General features: G+C 38.0%; 2 protein-coding genes across 2 annotated transcripts in view; both read left to right on the top strand.

Annotated features, from left to right (window-relative positions):
- Window positions 1-18,514, top strand: part of LOC107718993 (gastrula zinc finger protein XlCGF57.1-like) — a 193,691-nt gene that overhangs the window by 20,616 nt on the left and 154,561 nt on the right. The window lies entirely within an intron of this gene.
- Window positions 915-16,538, top strand: LOC107719073 (uncharacterized). Its single transcript, XM_016526387.1, has 8 exons — window positions 915-1,051; window positions 1,317-1,430; window positions 6,475-6,736; window positions 6,808-7,397; window positions 7,897-8,070; window positions 13,775-13,954; window positions 14,286-14,332; window positions 15,705-16,538. The coding sequence occupies exons 1-8, from the start codon at window positions 915-917 to the stop codon at window positions 16,229-16,231; spliced, it is 2,031 nt and encodes a 676-aa protein (XP_016381873.1). The 3' UTR covers window positions 16,232-16,538.

Genomic DNA, 18,514 nt, shown 5'->3' with positions numbered 1-18,514 from the left:
AGATTATGTAATCCGTATGAAACATGCATACAGGCGCATACTGCGGAGATGACGAGTTAGTGTCGCCGACTTCATCTCTTAAACAGAGAGCACTAGTGTAACAATAGGGTTCTTTCTCATTATTTGACTTGTGAGCATATACAGGCTGAACAAGAGCGGTGCAAGAATTGAGCCTTGTGGGACTCCGCATGTCATAGACGTCCACTTAGACTTATGCTCTCCTATACTCACATAATACCCCAGACCACCCCTTTTAAGCGGACTCGGGTACGGTTCGCGAGTGCGCACCCGAGTTCGGAAGACAGCGTTCACATCATCCAAACGTACCGAACTCTGACGTCAATCGAACCCGGGTGCACACCAAAAGTGCTAGAGTGAAAACGCCCTATACCTCCCACTGGTGGTTTGACGAAATCAGAGTTCTTAACTTTTTTTTTTTTTTTTGCAGTTCTGCCTGGCATTTTTTATAATGCAATATGCAGTTGTCATGTAAATACATGCATGCCACCTTTAAACAGCATTAACTTGTCTATGTAAATAAACATGCCTCTGTTTCTGTTTCACCTTTGATTTGATTTGATTTATTTTATTGGTAACTATATTGATTGATTTGAAGTAATTGATTAAATTTAAGTATCTGACATAAAAGACAACACAGATAAATTTGATAAAATAATCATAAAAACGGCCCTTACAAAAGGTAAAAAATATTGATCCTTAATAAAAAAAGTACATTTTTGACCCTGTTCTGGAGTCTTTATTTATTTGAAAAAAAAAAAAAAAACTGGCACTGATGAGTTTACTTAGGATCTGTTTATAGAGCGGTATTTCATATGAACTTTCATTTAAATTTCTTATAAATGTCATTTATTTATTTATTTTTTAAATGAGAGTAGTAGGACACAGCCTCCAGAATGAATTTCCATGAGAAGAAGGAGAATCAGGACACTGATTTTAAAATGAGTTCTCCATCTGCTGGATCAAGCTGTGATCAACCCATAAAGAATCTGAGCTCTGCCTTTAGTGATGCATCAGTGACCTCTGACCCCAGGTAAGACACTTGCTATTTTTACACTTTCCAGACGCTTTTATTTAAATTGACTTGTGTATAAATCTCAATTTCGAAAAATTGACCCTTATGACTGGTTTTGTGGTCCAGGGTCACATTTGGTCTGGATAAATGTGTCTTCTAAATAAATAAACGTAAAAGTATAGTGCATTCAAGCTATACATTAAGACAGGAATCAGCGGTTGAGATCAGAAATTGACAGCAAACAAGGCTAATATGCTGTTTTGTCCATTGTCACTATCAGCAGGTGGAAGAGGCTGAGATCAGAGTCTCCAGAACCCAGTGGTGTGTCTGTGAAGAGTAATGCATCTATGATGTATCCCCCTGCACTGAGTGAAGCAACAGTGACCTCTGACCTCAGGTAAGACACTTGCCATTTTTACACTTGCCAGATGCTTTTTTTTTATTGACTTACACTGAATTCCAGAAGCCTGCAGTCGGTGGGTGAACAGTACCTCATATAGTAGCATCACAGAGAGGCACAAAAATCACTTTCCTGAACCTGCACTTTCTGAATCTCGGAACTGTAATTTGGTCTGGATAAATGTGTCTTCTAAATAAATAAATGTAAAAGTATAGTGCATTCAAGCTATACATTAAGACAGGAATCAGTGCTTGAGATCAGAAATTGACAACAAACAGTAGACAGGCCTAATATGCCATTGTCACTATCAGCAGGTGGAAGATGCTGAGATCAGAGTCTCCAGAACCCATTCAAAATCTTCCACTCTGCTCCAATAGGATCAGGAGACTCAGGGTCGTCACACCTCCCACTCCAAAAGGAGGTTCCCTAAAGAACCGACAAAAGAAAACAAAACAATGCACAAAACATAACACATACTAAACCATAATATATATATAATCACCACACACACACACACACACACACACAAATCACTTTCCTGACCCTTCACTGTTCCTCACTATTGAATGAATACCAGATCAGTATCATTAGGGGACATAAATCAGGTTTGGCAGGTGTTACGACCTGCTCGTTTAAGGTTGCAACATAAAAGAGGGATCAGACAACAAAGTCAACCAATCAAAATCTTCCACTCTGCTCCAATAGGATCAGGAGACTCAGGGTCGTCACACCTCCCACTCCAAAAGGAGGTTCCCTTAAGAACCGACAAAAGAAAACAAAACAATGCACAAACCCATAACACATACTAAACCATAATATATATATAATCACATTAATACTCATCTCCATAAATTCCACTCCATTCTACTCTTGGATTCCTGGGCCCTAGGACAAAGAGAGAAAAAGCGAGAGAAAAAGGTATAAAAAAAAAATATATATATATATGTATATGTATATATATATATATATATATATATAGAAAAGAGAGAAGAGTGATAGAGAAGAGGTAAACCTACACCAATGGGATAGCTTACACCCATGAGAGAGCATCAGCAATTACGTTTTCCTCACCACGTATATGTTTAATCTGTAAGTGGAAAAATTGCAGAATAAGGCTCCACCTCATAAGTCTCTGATTTTTACCGCGCATTCAATTTAAGAAAGTCAACGGATTATGGTCGTATATACAACGATAGGACCACAAACAGAGCTTAAATAGACCTCGAAATGTTGAACGGCTAAAACAAGGGCTAAGGCCTCTTTTTCCACAGTAGAATACACTTGCTGATGACGATTGAATTTTTTTGAAAAGTAACTGACCGGATGTTCGATTCTATTGGAGTCCTCTTGCAAAAGAACAGCGCCAGTACCATAAGCGCTAGCATCAACTGCAAGTAAAAATTTATTCTCAAAATTTGGAGCAATTAACACAGGAGCATTGGCCAACAACGACTTGGCATGATCAAAGGCACACTGACATTGTTCTGACCATTGAAAACATCTCTTTGGGCTTAACAAGTCAGTCAACGGGGCAACTACACGTGCAAAGTTCTGACAAAAACCTCTATAAAGGCCCACCATCCCGAGAAATCGCCGTAATTCACGTCGGTTAGTTGGAGTGGGGAAACTACAGATAGAGTCAACTTTAGCATTGATGGGTTTTACACAACCCCGGCCGACTACCTTACCCAAATATGTCACCGTGGCCTTGCCAAATTCACATTTGGTAAGATTGATAGTCAAGTTAGCTTTGGACAACCGCTCAAAAAGCTCTCGAATTTGTGTGAGGTGTTCCGACCAAGAGGAACTGTACAGAACAACATCATCCAGGTAAGCTTCACATCCAGACAACCCAGACAACACTCGATTTACTAACCGTTGAAATGTTGCGGGAGCGTTTAGAACCCCAAAAGGCATAACTGTGTACTGTAAAAAAAAACTATCAGGTGTAATAAAAGCAGATAATTCCTTAGTACGAGATGTTAGTGGCACTTGCCAATAACCTTTCAGGAGATCGAATCCAAACGGTCTACACAGTCGTCAATTCTGGGCAAAGGGAAACAGGCTTTGTCAAAGAGTTAAGCTTCCTGTAATCAGTGCAAAAACGATAAGAATTATCAGGTTTACTCACTAAAATGCAGGGAGAACTCCAAGAACTGAAACTAGGTTCTGCTAAATTATGAGTAAGTAAGTAGTCCACCTCTTTCTGAAGCAACGTAATTATATCAGTCTTCTCTGGTTCACACAAATGAGACAAATGACAAGCTAGATTAGCGAGGACTTCAGAATTGTTGAGGCGCCCCTCCACTACACCTCAAGAAGGACCATTCTTCTCCTCCAAACTGTCAACCATCTCTGCAGATGCTTCTGAAACACTCGGATCTACAGTCTCAGTAGTTAACATCAATAGATAAAAAAGGTACAGGACTCACATAAGGTTTAAGCAAGTTAACATGACAAACCTGTGTTTTCTTACATCGATCAGGCGTGTTTATCAAATAGTTGTTATTTGGATAACACTTAGTGATCGTGTAGGGTCCAGTAAACCTAGCCTGGAATGGACTAGTCAAAACTGGTAATAAAGCAAGCACTTGATCGCCTACTTGAAAACTTCTGGACTTAACCTTGCGATCAAACAACCTCTGCATCTTTTCCTGAGACTTACCTAATTTTCTGAGAGCAATAGCTCTAGCTTCATAGACTATGTGAGTAGTTTCCGTTATCGACTCTAAGACATTCTCAGGTGGATCAAATGTTTTCCATTCATCTGCCAAGACAGCAATAGGGCCCCTAACAGTGTGTCCGAACACTAACTCATTAGGGCTAAAACCTGTGCTCTCTTGCACAACCTCACGAACAGCTAACAGCATCCAAGGAAGTCCATCTTCCCAGTCACAGTCAAGTTCAACACAATACGATCTCAAAAGTGACTTAAGAGTCTGGTGGAATCTTTCCAGCCCTCCCTGGCTTTGAGGGTGATAGGCACTCAAGATATTGTGTTTAACTTTGAGTGACTGCATGGCTTTAGAAAACTGTCTGGACATAAAATTTGAGCCCTGATCATACTGAATGGTTTTTGGAATGCCAAAAACAGACATAAAACTCGTTAAAGCTTTTAAGATTGACTTAGTTGTTATTGATCTCAGAGGATAAGCTGCAGGATAACGTGTAGACTGACACATCACAGTGAGTAAATATGCATGTCCAGCATGATTTGGCTTTCCAGTCATTTGACAAGTATGGCAGGACCGTACATACTCACTCCCATCGCGTTTGATTCTAGGCCAGTTAAATTTCCTCAAAACTCTATCATATCACATCTATCAACTCTCTAGGTCATTTCAGGGACTCTGCAACACGCTCAAAATGTCGGAAATACTTCTCTACGTCCTTCTCTAAAAACGGCGGCACTAGTCTAATGTTTCTATAAACATCAAAAACAGGTGTAACGTGCACAGACTCATCAGGTGACACAGGAATGGGAGTTTCAACTGTTTTTGCATTCAGCTCCAACTCAAGTTTTCTTAACTGAAAGTCTTTCCTCTCTTTCTTTCTCAAATTATAACTCAAGCTTACGTAACTCAAATTGCTGTTGTAACTTCTTAAACTCAATATCCTTTTCTAACTCTTTCTGTTTTAGCGCGCAAATGTCACGCTCAGCACGAAATTTTTCCGCATCAACACATAACTGTTTCTCCTGCAAAGACATCTCACTAAACTTCACATTACGCTCAGGATCATAAAGAGGAGAGGTTAAAGATGTATCAGGGTTAACAGGTGGAGTTCTTACCTCTAAAACACCCCGCTCGACAAGCGCGTCTTTCACAACTTTCAGCAGCGTCTCTTTAAGTTTCTTATCATTACTCGTTACCTCCACACCAAAACGCTCAGCAATCTGCGACAGCTCTTCCTTCGTACATCTTTCCAACAATATTTCCGAAGGAAACGCGAAAAAATCCTCGATTATCGACGAAATTTATATTAGAAGAGGCAGCAGAGCAAACACAGCAAAACAAACACACGTGAGACGCCGCTAAACTAGCGCGTGAGATGCCGGTAACCTAGAGCGTTGGAACTACAAATCCCATCAGCCACTTAGCCAGGGATCGTCACATTCACGCTCCGGGTCAAAACACTACCGTAGATAAGATAAATAAAGACTTACCACAAGTCATTCCTCAAATTATCTTCGTACTCGGTAGATATCACAAACACAGATGCGGAGAAACAACAAAAGGGTTACTTTAAATGAAAATGAGAGACTTCAGTTCCTAACTATAAACAGAACTAACAAAACCTACCTGCTCTTCAAAGGTGTACCGGACTCGTGGCAGCATTTAAACGCTGAACTCGAGGACATTTGGCATTACAAACCAAAAGCGTACCCGCAACAGAGATTTAAAACCTCCGCCCAGAATAACCTTCAAAAATAATAAAGGCAAAATAACAAACTAAAATAACAAATAGTGTCTTGATGGAAGGATTAGAAACCCAGCTGAGGACACTCTAACTACCTGAGGTCCCCTCATTTACAAAGGCAAACACACCGAAACACTATACATTTCTTATATATGTAGCAATCCCGGACGAACCCCCAATTTTATCCCACTAGAAGTGCCTACCCCAAATAACTCAGAACACTCTTAAATACTCAAACTAATGATCAATTAACAGGTTGACAACCAATCAAAATCTTCCACTCTCTGCTCCAATAGGATCAGGAGACTCAGGGTCGTCACACAGGATATACCCAAAATAACCAGCTGTGTGTCTGTGTAGAGAAACAGTGATGAATTCAATGATGTAGAGACCTCTTACCCACCGTTAGCATAAGCATTTACTTCCTAATTTACTGTAGTGCATCTCAGATTAATAATAATTTAAGAAATTCAATGAAATAACACTAAATGTGCTACAAAATATGCAGCATAGGTACTGCACAGGGGTTACAAAATCATATCCGTTAATCATGTAACTGATGGTCTTCAGCAGTCATTGAAATCACTGTCATTTAATGCTCTTTTCTTTTTAATTTCAACAGGAGGGAGATATGTGATCTGATCAGATCTGTGCCGTCCTCTACATCCCACTATCAGACCCACATCAGGCAAGAAAGAACTGAAGCAGTCCTGCAGACACACACACTGAAGACTGCAGACCTGCAGAGAGTCAAAGACCAACACAAAACCAGCATAAAGATCAAATATGAGAGATTATTTGAGGGAAACAAACTCCAAGAGAATGAAACCCTCCTGAACAGGATCTACACACAGCTCTACATCATAGAGGGAGAGAGTGAAGGAGTGAACGAAGAACATGAGGTTTTACTGATGGAGCAAACAGCCAGAACACAATATTCACAAGACATTCCAAGGAATCTGTGATTCATCAGAGGAAAGTCTACAGCTTCATCCATCTGAGCATTCAGGAGTTTCTTGCTGCTTTCTATGTGTTTTACTACCACGTATACAGCACTACAGAAGCATGTTTTGATTCACTGGAAAATCTCCATAAAAGAGTGGCTGATAAGGCTGTAATGAACAAAAATGGACAGCTGGATCTGTTCTTGCGGTTCCTGCTGGGCATCTCACTGGAGTCCAATCAGAGACTCTTACAGGATCTACTCACACCTAGTGAGAACAGCTCAGAGAGCATCAGGAAAACCACACAGTTCATTAAAGAGAAGATCAAAAATGGACATGGACTCTCCACCGAAAGATCCATCAATCTGTTCCTCTGCCTGCTGGAAGTGAAGGATCAGACTCTGTCCAGAGAGATTCAGGAGTTTGTGAAATCAGACAAACTCTCAGAGAAGAAACTCTCTGCTGCTCACTGCTCAACAATCGCCTACATTCTTCAGATGTCAGAGGAGCCGCTGGATGAGCTGGACCTCAAGAAATACAACACATCAGATGAGGGGAGAAGAAGACTGGTAGCAGCTGTGATCAACTGCACAAAAGCTCTGTAAGTGGTAACTCCTTAAACATTCACATAAAAACCTAAATTTCACTGCAGTTAAGGCACATTGACATTGTTACTTTATTAAATAATACTCACAATACTATGGTATTTGTGCCAGTTTAGTGCTTGGCTAAGACTATTGTCATGCTGAGTTCTGTATCTGTTCTGTTATGGTTCATTTTCTGTGTTCCCGTTCACCTGTGTTCCCAGTTAATCTGTTCCCTTAGTTACCCATTGCTCCACACTTGTTTCTGTTCTCACTGATTACGTTTCCTGTGTTTATAAGTCCTGTGTTTTCCTCTGTTCCCTTGTCTTGCGTTTATGTTGTTTGGTGGTAGTTTTGGTGTCTTCTGTGTTCTCTAGTGTTTCCTTGGGAATTATCTATTAAAGACTCTATTTTGAATTACCCCTTTGCTGTATGCTTTATCCCTATCTACCCGTGACAACTATGTGGTGATAAAGTTTAAGTAATTACTACTTTCATTTATATTTTGTCCTATAGACTTGCTGGCTGTAATTTTACTGGTCAGTCTTGTGAGAGTGTGTCTTCAGCTCTACAATCCTCAAACTCTGTTCTGAGAGAGCTGGACCTGAGTAACAATGACCTGCAGGATTCAGGAGAGAAGTTGCTCTCTGATGGACTGAAGAGTCCAAACTGTCAGCTGCAGATACTGAGGTTTGTTGTAGTAATGTTTGTCTAAAATTGTTTGAGTGCTGATACTTTGGAGGTTTAGACTACTTTTTTTTATTTTTTTTTTAAAGCATTTAGCACATTACATCAAGTTCTTTGTGATCACAACTGCTTAACCTCACCATTGCTCCTAGATTTATAAACATCATTTGAATTGTGATTTCCTTTGGAGACTATTTTCTGGAAATCCATACATCAAAAATAGAACCTGCAGGCCACGAGGGGCCTAATCTGACCAATGCCTAGTCTGGGATGATATGAATAAAGTAAAATATGAAAAATACATTAAATTATTGCATACATTAAATCATAAATTGGCATGATATTGGTTGACAGATTTGAATTGTTGCTAAAAATAAAAAGCAACAAAAAGGAACAAGTCTTGAATCATGGATCATAGGCATTGATGTAATGATTGTTCTGATTGGTGGATCTCAATACAAGGTTTCTGTTCCTAAGTCTTGGTATAACTCACCAAAATGTGCCTTTAACAAATCACCAAGATGCTACATCAGTTGATATTTGGCTTTTTTTTTTTTTTTTGGCATTAAACATTGGCCAATACGTTTGATCTGTTCGGCCAGTAAGCATCAACAGTACTGTTTTGACATCACTGAGAAACCCAGTATCTGAGTGCAGATGCACAAGAGTGCCCAATCTCCCTGTTCTGTACTATACTGTCTAATAGAAAAGCAAATGCCACCGTACTTTATCATATTCCACTGTCATTCATAGTTATGCATTTATATCAAAGTATTTGAATGTCTGATAAACATTTAAAACGTTTGTAGAATCCAGCCATTAGATTATGCGAGGGAAGTCTACTAACAAATGCAATCCCTGCCCGTACTGAGACTCGAACTTGCAACCTTCGGGCTACAAGTTCGACTCTTCTACCTATTAGGCATTTGCTGCTTCTTTTTCCATCCACTGAAGAAAAAACTGCCCCGCCATCAGTTTTCAGTGATGGAGCTCATACTTAACCATGTTTATGTAGAATATCAGTCCGATGTAGAAGTACAGCTTGCTGATGCTGACATCTGCCCATTTGTCTTTGTGACCCTTTGCAATTGTCCTGTCGGTCTGGGCATGTGTTGTGGCACTGAGTTGGTAAAGCACTCTCAGAGCAAAACAATTTGAAGAGACTCATGGGAGAGTTTGTCTTATTTGTGGTCCAGTTTTCTGGTATCTGGTCGTTGCATAAAAAAAGCAAACAAATGAGAGCATGCTGCTTTCAGGAGTAACTATATTAGCAATCAATAATACTAATATTGCCCATTCAGAACGAAAAAAAAGTTTTTGTACTGTCATACATGCACATATGCTTTTGTATGTGTTTTCACACAGTACATAAACAACATATTTATATCTTAGAAACTACATTATTATTGGTTGGCCCATTATAAACATCTACTTCTGAGCAGATATTCACGAACACAGTATTTCACAGTAAACTGTGATCTAAACATTTGTAAGGTCAACCCAATTGGCCCAACGAAGGTATCCAATGGTGGCTGGAGGTTTCCTGTATGTTCGGCGTTTTCAGTGTGCAAAGTAATTTCATTTCATTTCAATTTTGATCTGACTCCATTTTATTATGACCTCACATTTAGGTTGTCATACAAATTGATTGTTTGTCCATTTATGTCCTATTATTATTATTATGACACTTAATTACTTTAGTTAACACTTTATATTTACTCATTAGGAATCTGTGACGCTCAGTGTCTCACGTTGGCCATTTTACGCAGATCTCACCGTGACAAACTCGCTAGTCTGATCATTAGCCAGAGGTTTCATACCACATTTATGCAGATGATACTCAGCTTTATTTCCCCCTAAAATCAGGTTCTGATTCAGTGTCCTCTTTGCTGGCTTGTTTAGAGGACATCAAGAATTGGATGGAAAATTATTTCCTTTAGTTAAATCAGAAAAAGACTGAAGTTATTTTGTTCGGCCCACCACACCTTTTAAATAATTTGAGCCCTACTCTGGGCCCCTTTCAGGAAAACATTCGTCAAAAAGTTAAAAACCTGGGAGTTATTCTTGATTCTGAACTAAGATTTGACAAACAAATCAATTCTGTAGTCAGAGCCAGTTTTTTGCAGCTTAAGGGGCTTCGCAAGTTTAAAATCTTTCTTAGTTATAATGATTTGGAGGTTGTTATTCATGCATTTATTTCAACCAGGCTTGATTACTGTAACGCTGTCACAACTTGCTACAGACCAGAGACACGGAGAGCTTCAATAATAGAAGATTTATTAACAAAACAAAGATTCAAACATGAGATAAACCATATGCCACTACACATAGACGAGACCAGACAATATTGGGGAGAACATAGAAAGTATAATGTCCTGGTGATGAAGAGATCGCTGGCAGGTGAGGGTAATTGATGACGAGGGAGCGTGATGGATCGTGTGTAATGGAGTCCATGGGGAAAACACAGGAGAAACAGGCAGGGGAACAGACGGGACCGTGACAAATGCACTTTATGCTGGAATTAACCAGTCTTCACTTTCGCGTTTACAATTGGTACAGAATGCCGCTGCTCATTTTTTGACGGGGACAAAAAAAAAAAAAGACTGCGCATATTACCCCTGTGTTAGCTTCACTTCACTGGTTACCTGTTAAATTCAGTGTTGATTTTAAGGTTTTAGTTTTTGTATTCAAAGCACTCCATTGTCTTGCCCCTATCTAGCTTTCAGATCTTCTGTATTTCTACTCTCCTGCGAAAATGCTTAGATCCTCCTCGCAGTTGTTATTGATTGTTCCAAAATCTCGTTTAAAAACTAAAGGCGACAGGGCTTTTTCAGTTCTTGGTCCTATGCTCTGGAACTCTCTACCGTTATCCATCAGATCGTACCCTACGTTATCTACTTTTAAAAAATCTCTTAAAACATATATTTTTTTCTCTGGCTTTTGCTTAACTTGAAAACACCTTTTTGTAAAAATCGGTTGAAACGGTCTTGTCTGTGGTCTCCCATGGTTTTAAAATCGTTTAAGATTTGAAAATCGTCTAGTGTGCAGCCAGCCTTAAGTACTCAGACCAAGAAAAAAATCCTCCAAATGGAGACCGGAACTAGGAATTGGAATTTGCATTGATCAAGTCCTTGACGTGGAGAGTTTGCACCTTTTGGGGACAGAGGGTAATTTGCATGAAAGACACTGGGAAATGACACACCCTCTGCAGTGAGCAAAATATCTCTAACTCTTAGGAACTGTATTACCTTTTAGTCTACTTCTCGTAATATTAAGACCATTGTACCAGTCACCCTGAGACAATTCCAATTATATCAAGACATGATTGTGAATCTCACTTGCATTCATGTTAAACATTTATATTATGCTATTGACCATTCTGAGTGAGCTGACTGAAGGGAAGAAAGTGGATGAAAAGGAACAAATGTAAAGGAATTTCCCCCGCATCTTCTCTCAGTGAGATGTGGAAACAGATGTCTGGATGTTAATACACTGTGCGTATTGTCCGTATCTCAGAAGATCAAAGTGTCTGAGGTTCTTCAAGTCTTACAAATTCTTTGTTACATTTATCATGCTGGAGTGTAAACTTTTATATTGTATTACATATCATATATTATAGGACATAAAATTCACATTCTTGTTTTGTGGAATAATTAGACGAAATGTAACACAGTCTGAGGTAAATTCTGGCTTATTCTTTATTTTGAGTCTTCTAAAAACTATAAAAAGTAGATGAATCCTGCTGCTTTGTTTATAGAGGTGATAGAGCATTTGCATGTCCGCGTGTCTCACGTAGATGATTACCAGATGAATAGGCTTCCCTGCACGTGGGTGTTACCACTTTACAGATAATGAGCTCAGACGGGAAAAACTGTACCTCATGTTGGTTTCATACAAATTACATAAACCGAGAATATTTGTTTTTGATTTGATATTGTGCTTTTTGAATAAAAGCATTAATTTTCATTTAAAGCCCCCCCCCCCCCCCCCAAACATTTGAATGGTAGTGTATCATGGTTCTGCATAAACATGAAGCCGCACAACTGTTTTCAACATTGATAATAATCTGAAATGTTTCTTGAGCAGCAAATCAGCATATTAGAATTCAATTCAAGTTTATTTGTATAGCGCTTTTCATGACACAAATCGTTGCAAAGCAGCTTTACAGAAAATTAAGTTTCTTCAATATATTTAGTAGTAGCTTGTCAGTGGTGACTGTCAATTTAATGTACATATGGCAGAAATGTACAGTAAAATTCAGTTAATGATGTAATCAAACAGACGATGAACACTATTAACAGCAATTATTATATGACGCAACAACAAACTTATGTTTATTGAAGATGCAGGACAACCACCTAGCAGTGCATTACAATAGTCCAGTCTAGAGGTCATGAATGCATGAACTAGCTTTTCTGCATCAGAAACAGGTAACATGTTTCGTAACATGGCAATGTTTCTAAGATGGAAGAATGCTGTTTTTGTAACATGGGAAATATGATTTTCAAAAGACAAGTTGCTATCTAATAAAACCCCCAGATTTTTGACTGTAGAGGAAGTAACAGACGCAGCACTAAGATCAAGTAAAACTAGCAATGAGATGCAGCCTTGGTCTGACGCAAGAAGCAAGTCATTTGTAATTTTAACAAGTGCAGTTTCTGTGCTATGCTGGGGCCTGAAACCTAACTGAAATTCTTCATAGAGATCTTGAAGGATCATGTGACACTGAAGTCTGGAGTAATGATGCTGAAAATTTAGCTTTGATCACAGCAGTCAATTACATTTTATGATATACTGCAATAAAAAAAGAGGTATTTATAATACTGTTTCACAATATTAGTAGTTTTACTGTATTTGAGCACATAAATGCAGCCTTGGTGAGCATAAGAGACTTTATTAAAAATCGTAATGTTTCCAAACTTTTGACAGGTACTGTACTATTGTTTAGAATATTGTTTAGAATGTTTATGTACATTTGAACAGATATTCACAAACAGTATTTTACAGTAAACACTGGTCTAAATACTGGTTCTTCAGCACTCTGACAAGCTATTTGCACTAAACATTACAATGCATCAACTGCTCTCTATAACAAAAGCATTTACCTCACTGCGTTATTACTGTGAATAATACTGACTATTACTGTGATTACTGCAACTGCATTCAGATTAAACATATAAACTTCCTGTGTATACTGTGTATATAGTGTATACTGTGTGTCTTGTGTAAAATGTGTATATTGTTATTTAATGTATATTGTCAATTGTACATACGTCATGTTGTTTATACTGCCTTGTTACAGAGACTGGCACCTATGAATTTCACCGCCGGTGAAGAGATTTTATTTGATTTGATTTAAACATTATTAGACTGTAACATTCATCATTAGGAAAAAATGCAAGTGATCACTCTGGTGCATTCATCGACTTCAGAGGGTTAAGGTTAAGGTGGAAGTCCTAAGCTGGTACCCCAAAATAAATGGAGAAAGGAGTCATCTGACACTTTCACATTCAAAAAGTTTACATTTATGTTTATATCTATTCATTAAGCAGATGTTTTTTTATCCAAAGCGACTTACAAATGAGGAAGTACTGTACTTTAGTTACAGGTACATTAAAGGAATGAATTGCCCACAATTGAAAAGTATGTAATTCAATCACAAAAGGGTAAACATGAATGAAATTTCAGACCTTCTCTCTCTCTGTAGGTTGTCTGGCTGTATGTTGACAGAAGAAGGCTGTGGTTATTTGTCTTCAGCTCTGAGTTCGAACCCCTCACACCTGAGAGAGCTGGATCTGAGCTACAATCACCCAGGACAATCAGGAGGCCAGCTGCTCAACCACAAACTGCAGGATCCAACCTATAAACTGCAAAAAAAAAATGTATAGCCTGAATGCACTGTAAGTCGCTTTGGATAAAAACGTCTGCTAAATGCATAAATTAGAATTCTTTTTAAACTTTATGTGAAACTTTTGTATGGTCATCTTGGCCAGGACTCCCTTGAAGTAGAGATTTATTTTTATCGCAATGGGACCTTCCTGGAAAAATAAAGGATAAAATTACAAATATAAAATAAAATAAAAAATTGGCTTTTCATCAGTTCGCAAACCCCTTTTGGGAAACTCTGTTTTACACAATAGTAAAACCATTTGAAAAGGCATTAGTAATGAATTCATGAACATTTTTTTCTTTATATATGTGTTTATGTCTATGTTCAGTTTGGACCATGGAGGACATTTTAGGATCACACCAGGTCTGCGAAAATGTAAGTCCTCGTACACACAAACACCTATGAATATTTAAAAATAGGGATGCACCGAAATGAAAATTCTTGGCCAAAGCTGAAGCCGAATATAACGAAACACTTGGCCGAAAGCCGAATACCGAACACGATTTGTCACATTTTTCATTTATTTTGCCAGTTTTTTCCACCATTGCATAAATTAAATAGTGAAAATGTGCTTTTTGTCTTGCTTTTCAAAGAAAAAAACTACAATTTAAAAATATTTAAAAAAAATTAAACATTCAAGCAGACATTACACCAACAAAGCACAATATAACATAAAATACATTTATTAAAATGAGTAAAATACAAATATTTTTATTTGGCCATCTTTGAGCCCCCCGTCTTGAATAGCCTATTTTATGCCCATAACTGACTGCTGAAAGAATGTAACATACTCTGTATGATTTTGCCAGTTTTTTCCACCATTGCATAAATTAAATAGTGAAAATTTGCTTTTTGTCTTGCTTTTCAAAGAAAAAAACTACAATTTAAAAATATTTTAAAAAAATTAAACATTCCAGCAGACATTACACCAACAAAGCACAATATAACATAAAATAAATTTATTAAAATGAGTAAAATACAAATATTTTTATTTGGCCATCTTTGAGCCCCCCGTCTTGAATAGCCTATTTTATGCCCATAACTGACTGCTGAAAGAATGTAACATACTCTGTATGTATGAATGAATGAGGCATTTATATAGCGCTTTATTGTGTATTGCTGTACACCCAAAGCGCTTTACAATCATGAGGGGGTCTCTCCTCAACCACCACCACGACGGCAGCCACAGTACAACGGCGCCAGTGCGAAAAAGTGGATGAACCCACAAAATATTTGTCCTAGACATAAGCCTACTTATGGCCGCGAGAACTAGGGGTGCTGCAGCACCCCCTGCTGACAGCTGTTTTACTGCACTGGAATTTAAAATGACACGGCTTGAATTTTGTTTTCTGTTTCTAATTTTCCACATTTGTTCACGAAATTACTCTAAAGAGTATTTCGTTTTTATATGTTGTTGAATGTGGTTTGTGACTTCTGGATCACAGATGGAGTCTGTAAACGGCCATTTTTGCGTCTTTAAAATGACACTTAAAAATGTTTCCACACTGCCGACATGTTTTCTGCATTTTTAAGTGTGCGCGCCTCTCACTCTACGCTGGTTGCTATTTGATCGCGTAATTAAAAACGTCATTGTTCGGTAAAATGTATGCAGTATTTTCACTTATTCGGCCGAACACCGAAAGTGCTTTTTTTGCTATTTTCGGACGAATAATTTCAGTTGCCGAACATTCGGTGCATCCCTATTTAATAATGTCGTAGATGTTTTGATATGCCTTTTTGTGTTCAGATGCCTGTGATATCACACTGGATCCAAACACAGTGCACACTCAACTCATCCTTTCTGAAGGGAACAAAAAAATAACATGCGTGAAAGAGCATCAGCCGTATCCTGATCATTCAGAGAGATTTGAGCGCTTTGAGCAGATTCTGTGTAGAGAGAGTCTGACTGGACGCTGTTACTGGGAGGCTGAATGGAGCGGCTCAGGTCATGTAGCAGTGGCATATAAAGGAATCAACAGGAAGGGAGGAATTGATTGTTGGTTTGGACTCAATGAAAAGTCCTGGAATATTTACTGTTGTGATACGATTTACACTGTCTGGCACAATAATAAGAGCAGTGATATTCCTCGCTCTTCATCCTCTCATAGAGTAGGAGTGTATCTGGACTGGTCGGCCGGCACGCTGTCCTTCTACAGCATCTCTGACACACACACACTCACACACTTACACACATTCAACACCACATTCACTGAACCCCTCTATGCTGGGTTTAAGGTTTATCCTGATTCTTCAGTGTTTCTATGTCAGATTTAACAACATTCCTGTGAGGAACTGCAGAGACACAAGTGGAAGCCTAACTTAGAGCAAATAAAGAAAGTTCAAATTTCTTATTTATTTGGCTCTTGGCATCCATATACATAATATTTTCTAAAAAAAAACAAACACGCACACAAAAAAACAACCGCATCAAATAATTTCTACATATAGTGCGCAAGTAACGGGATATTAATAGTGGCCAAGTAAAAATAGAACACTAGGCTTTGAATTTAAAGATGAATTTGAATTCAAAACTTTCTGAGCAGTTTCACTCCAATGAAAACAGTGGCATTCAGTGCATCAACAAGGCGTCCATGTTTTATTCTACTCCAAATTAATTACATTACATTAAATATAAATAAATTTAATATTAATATTTCATTGTTGCACCATGAAAGTAACTTTTAAGTGTCAGATTAATTGAAAATGGCACTTTAATTGAACAGCTTCACTGTGTAATACTGGGTTACTAAATCTTTGCAAGTGGTAAATCACCCCTTATGCAACGACAATATATTTGTTAACCCTTTGACGCGTACGATCACACCGGTGTGATTAGAACGTTCAGTGCGTCACGTGATCAACTGCTGAACTCAAATCTGCTTTGGCTGGCACTGAGCACTTGCCATATTATCACAAATATTCAGTGTTTTCAACCATATAATGCTTATTTTAGGTTTCAGACATTTAAACACAAATACTAGCAAAACCATACATTTATAGTTTGTAAAATACGTGCTGATTTCTATGGAAACGGCAATAATGATCATTACAATGACGACATGTTTTTATTGATATCATATACAGATTGTGTAGGTAACTATAAAGTTTACTCTGCTCTTCTCCCAGTTTACCGGAGACCTACTTTAACGTGTTTCGGGAGGAGAGGATGAATTTGCGTGTTGTAAATCCCACAGCTCGGATGCAGCGCGAACTAACATGGCGGCGCCCATCACCCGGTATAGATCAAATAACACGGTCGCTATAAAAGTGTTTAATAGATTTACTTGCACATATTACAGAATCGGAATATCAGATATTTCATAATATAGTGAGCATGTTTGTCAATATTTTGAATAAAAAAGGAAAAACGAAATAAAAGCGATTTATGTGTCATACAGAGCTATTGTGGCTGAGTTGTGTCACGTGACAAACAATAAGGCGATACGTTCTAAAATAACGGTCACCTAAAAAAACTCACGCTGGGGGCTCAGCTAGAATATTTTAAACTCATGTGTGGAAGGGTTAATATATGAATTTTCAATATATTAAAGGGGTCATATGATGCTGCTAAAAAGAACTTTATTTTGTGTATTTGGTGTAATGAAATGTGTTTACGTGGTTTAAGGTTCAAAAAACACATTATTTTCCACATACCACTGAAGGATCCTTAGATCCTCACAGGCAAATTGTGTGTTGTGTTTTTGTTTTTTTTATTCATTTATAAGCATTTATTCACATAATCATTTTATAATCATTAGTCATTCATATGATTTATTATTAGATTTTTTTTTTATTATTATTTATCATTATATTAAGTATTTATATTGTTTATTCATTTATTATGTTTTATATTTTTTTATTAATTTCCCCTAGCTTATGCATTTTCATTGTTGTTCAATCTCATGCTTGTGGGGTTTCATGAACTGTTTTGTCTGTATGAATAGAGATAGATAAGGGGGAATGTTTATGGAAACCCAAGGTTTATGGGATGTTGTTGTGAAGCAGTTTTGGTATAACAGTACATGTTGAATCTGTGCTGGTCAGACGAAGTTTGAACATTGAGACATACGCAACTAAGATTGATTGTTCAATAAACTCTGTTACTTTTTACCATCACAACTTTGTCTCCTGCTTCTGCTTTCCTCGGTCAACTTCTTGACTGACAGAAGACTGTTAAACACTCATTTTGGGTATCAACAGCTCTGCTGACTAGTTGTTCTGTTACTGGACAAACTGATATTTTCTGACGGGATCTGGCGTCCGGGGCTGGATCCTAATTATTATCTGGCGTGGAGACCCGATCTAACAATTGCATTGACCTTTTCAGGCAGCCAAGGTATAGCAGGCGTTTAATACTTGAGGGCTAAACTCAGGAAAAACATATTAACATTGTCTCTTTATCTCTCCCCAGAATGAAATGCTACTGTAAAGTATAGTCGATGCACATATTGTCTTAACGTTTACCAGACAACTGCTGTCTATCCTCCTGAAACCTAATCAAACAGAATTGACAGCACAGAGTTGTTTGGAACTATTGAGCGCTGCTGCTGGTCACAA

Source organism: Sinocyclocheilus rhinocerous, unplaced genomic scaffold (assembly GCF_001515625.1).
Source record: "Sinocyclocheilus rhinocerous isolate Xijiao unplaced genomic scaffold, SAMN03320098_v1.1 scaffold673, whole genome shotgun sequence".
In the NCBI taxonomy this organism is placed as follows: Eukaryota; Metazoa; Chordata; class Actinopteri; order Cypriniformes; family Cyprinidae; genus Sinocyclocheilus; species Sinocyclocheilus rhinocerous.
Note: the sequence above shows the minus strand (reverse complement) of the source record. Positions and strands in the feature narration are given on the sequence as shown.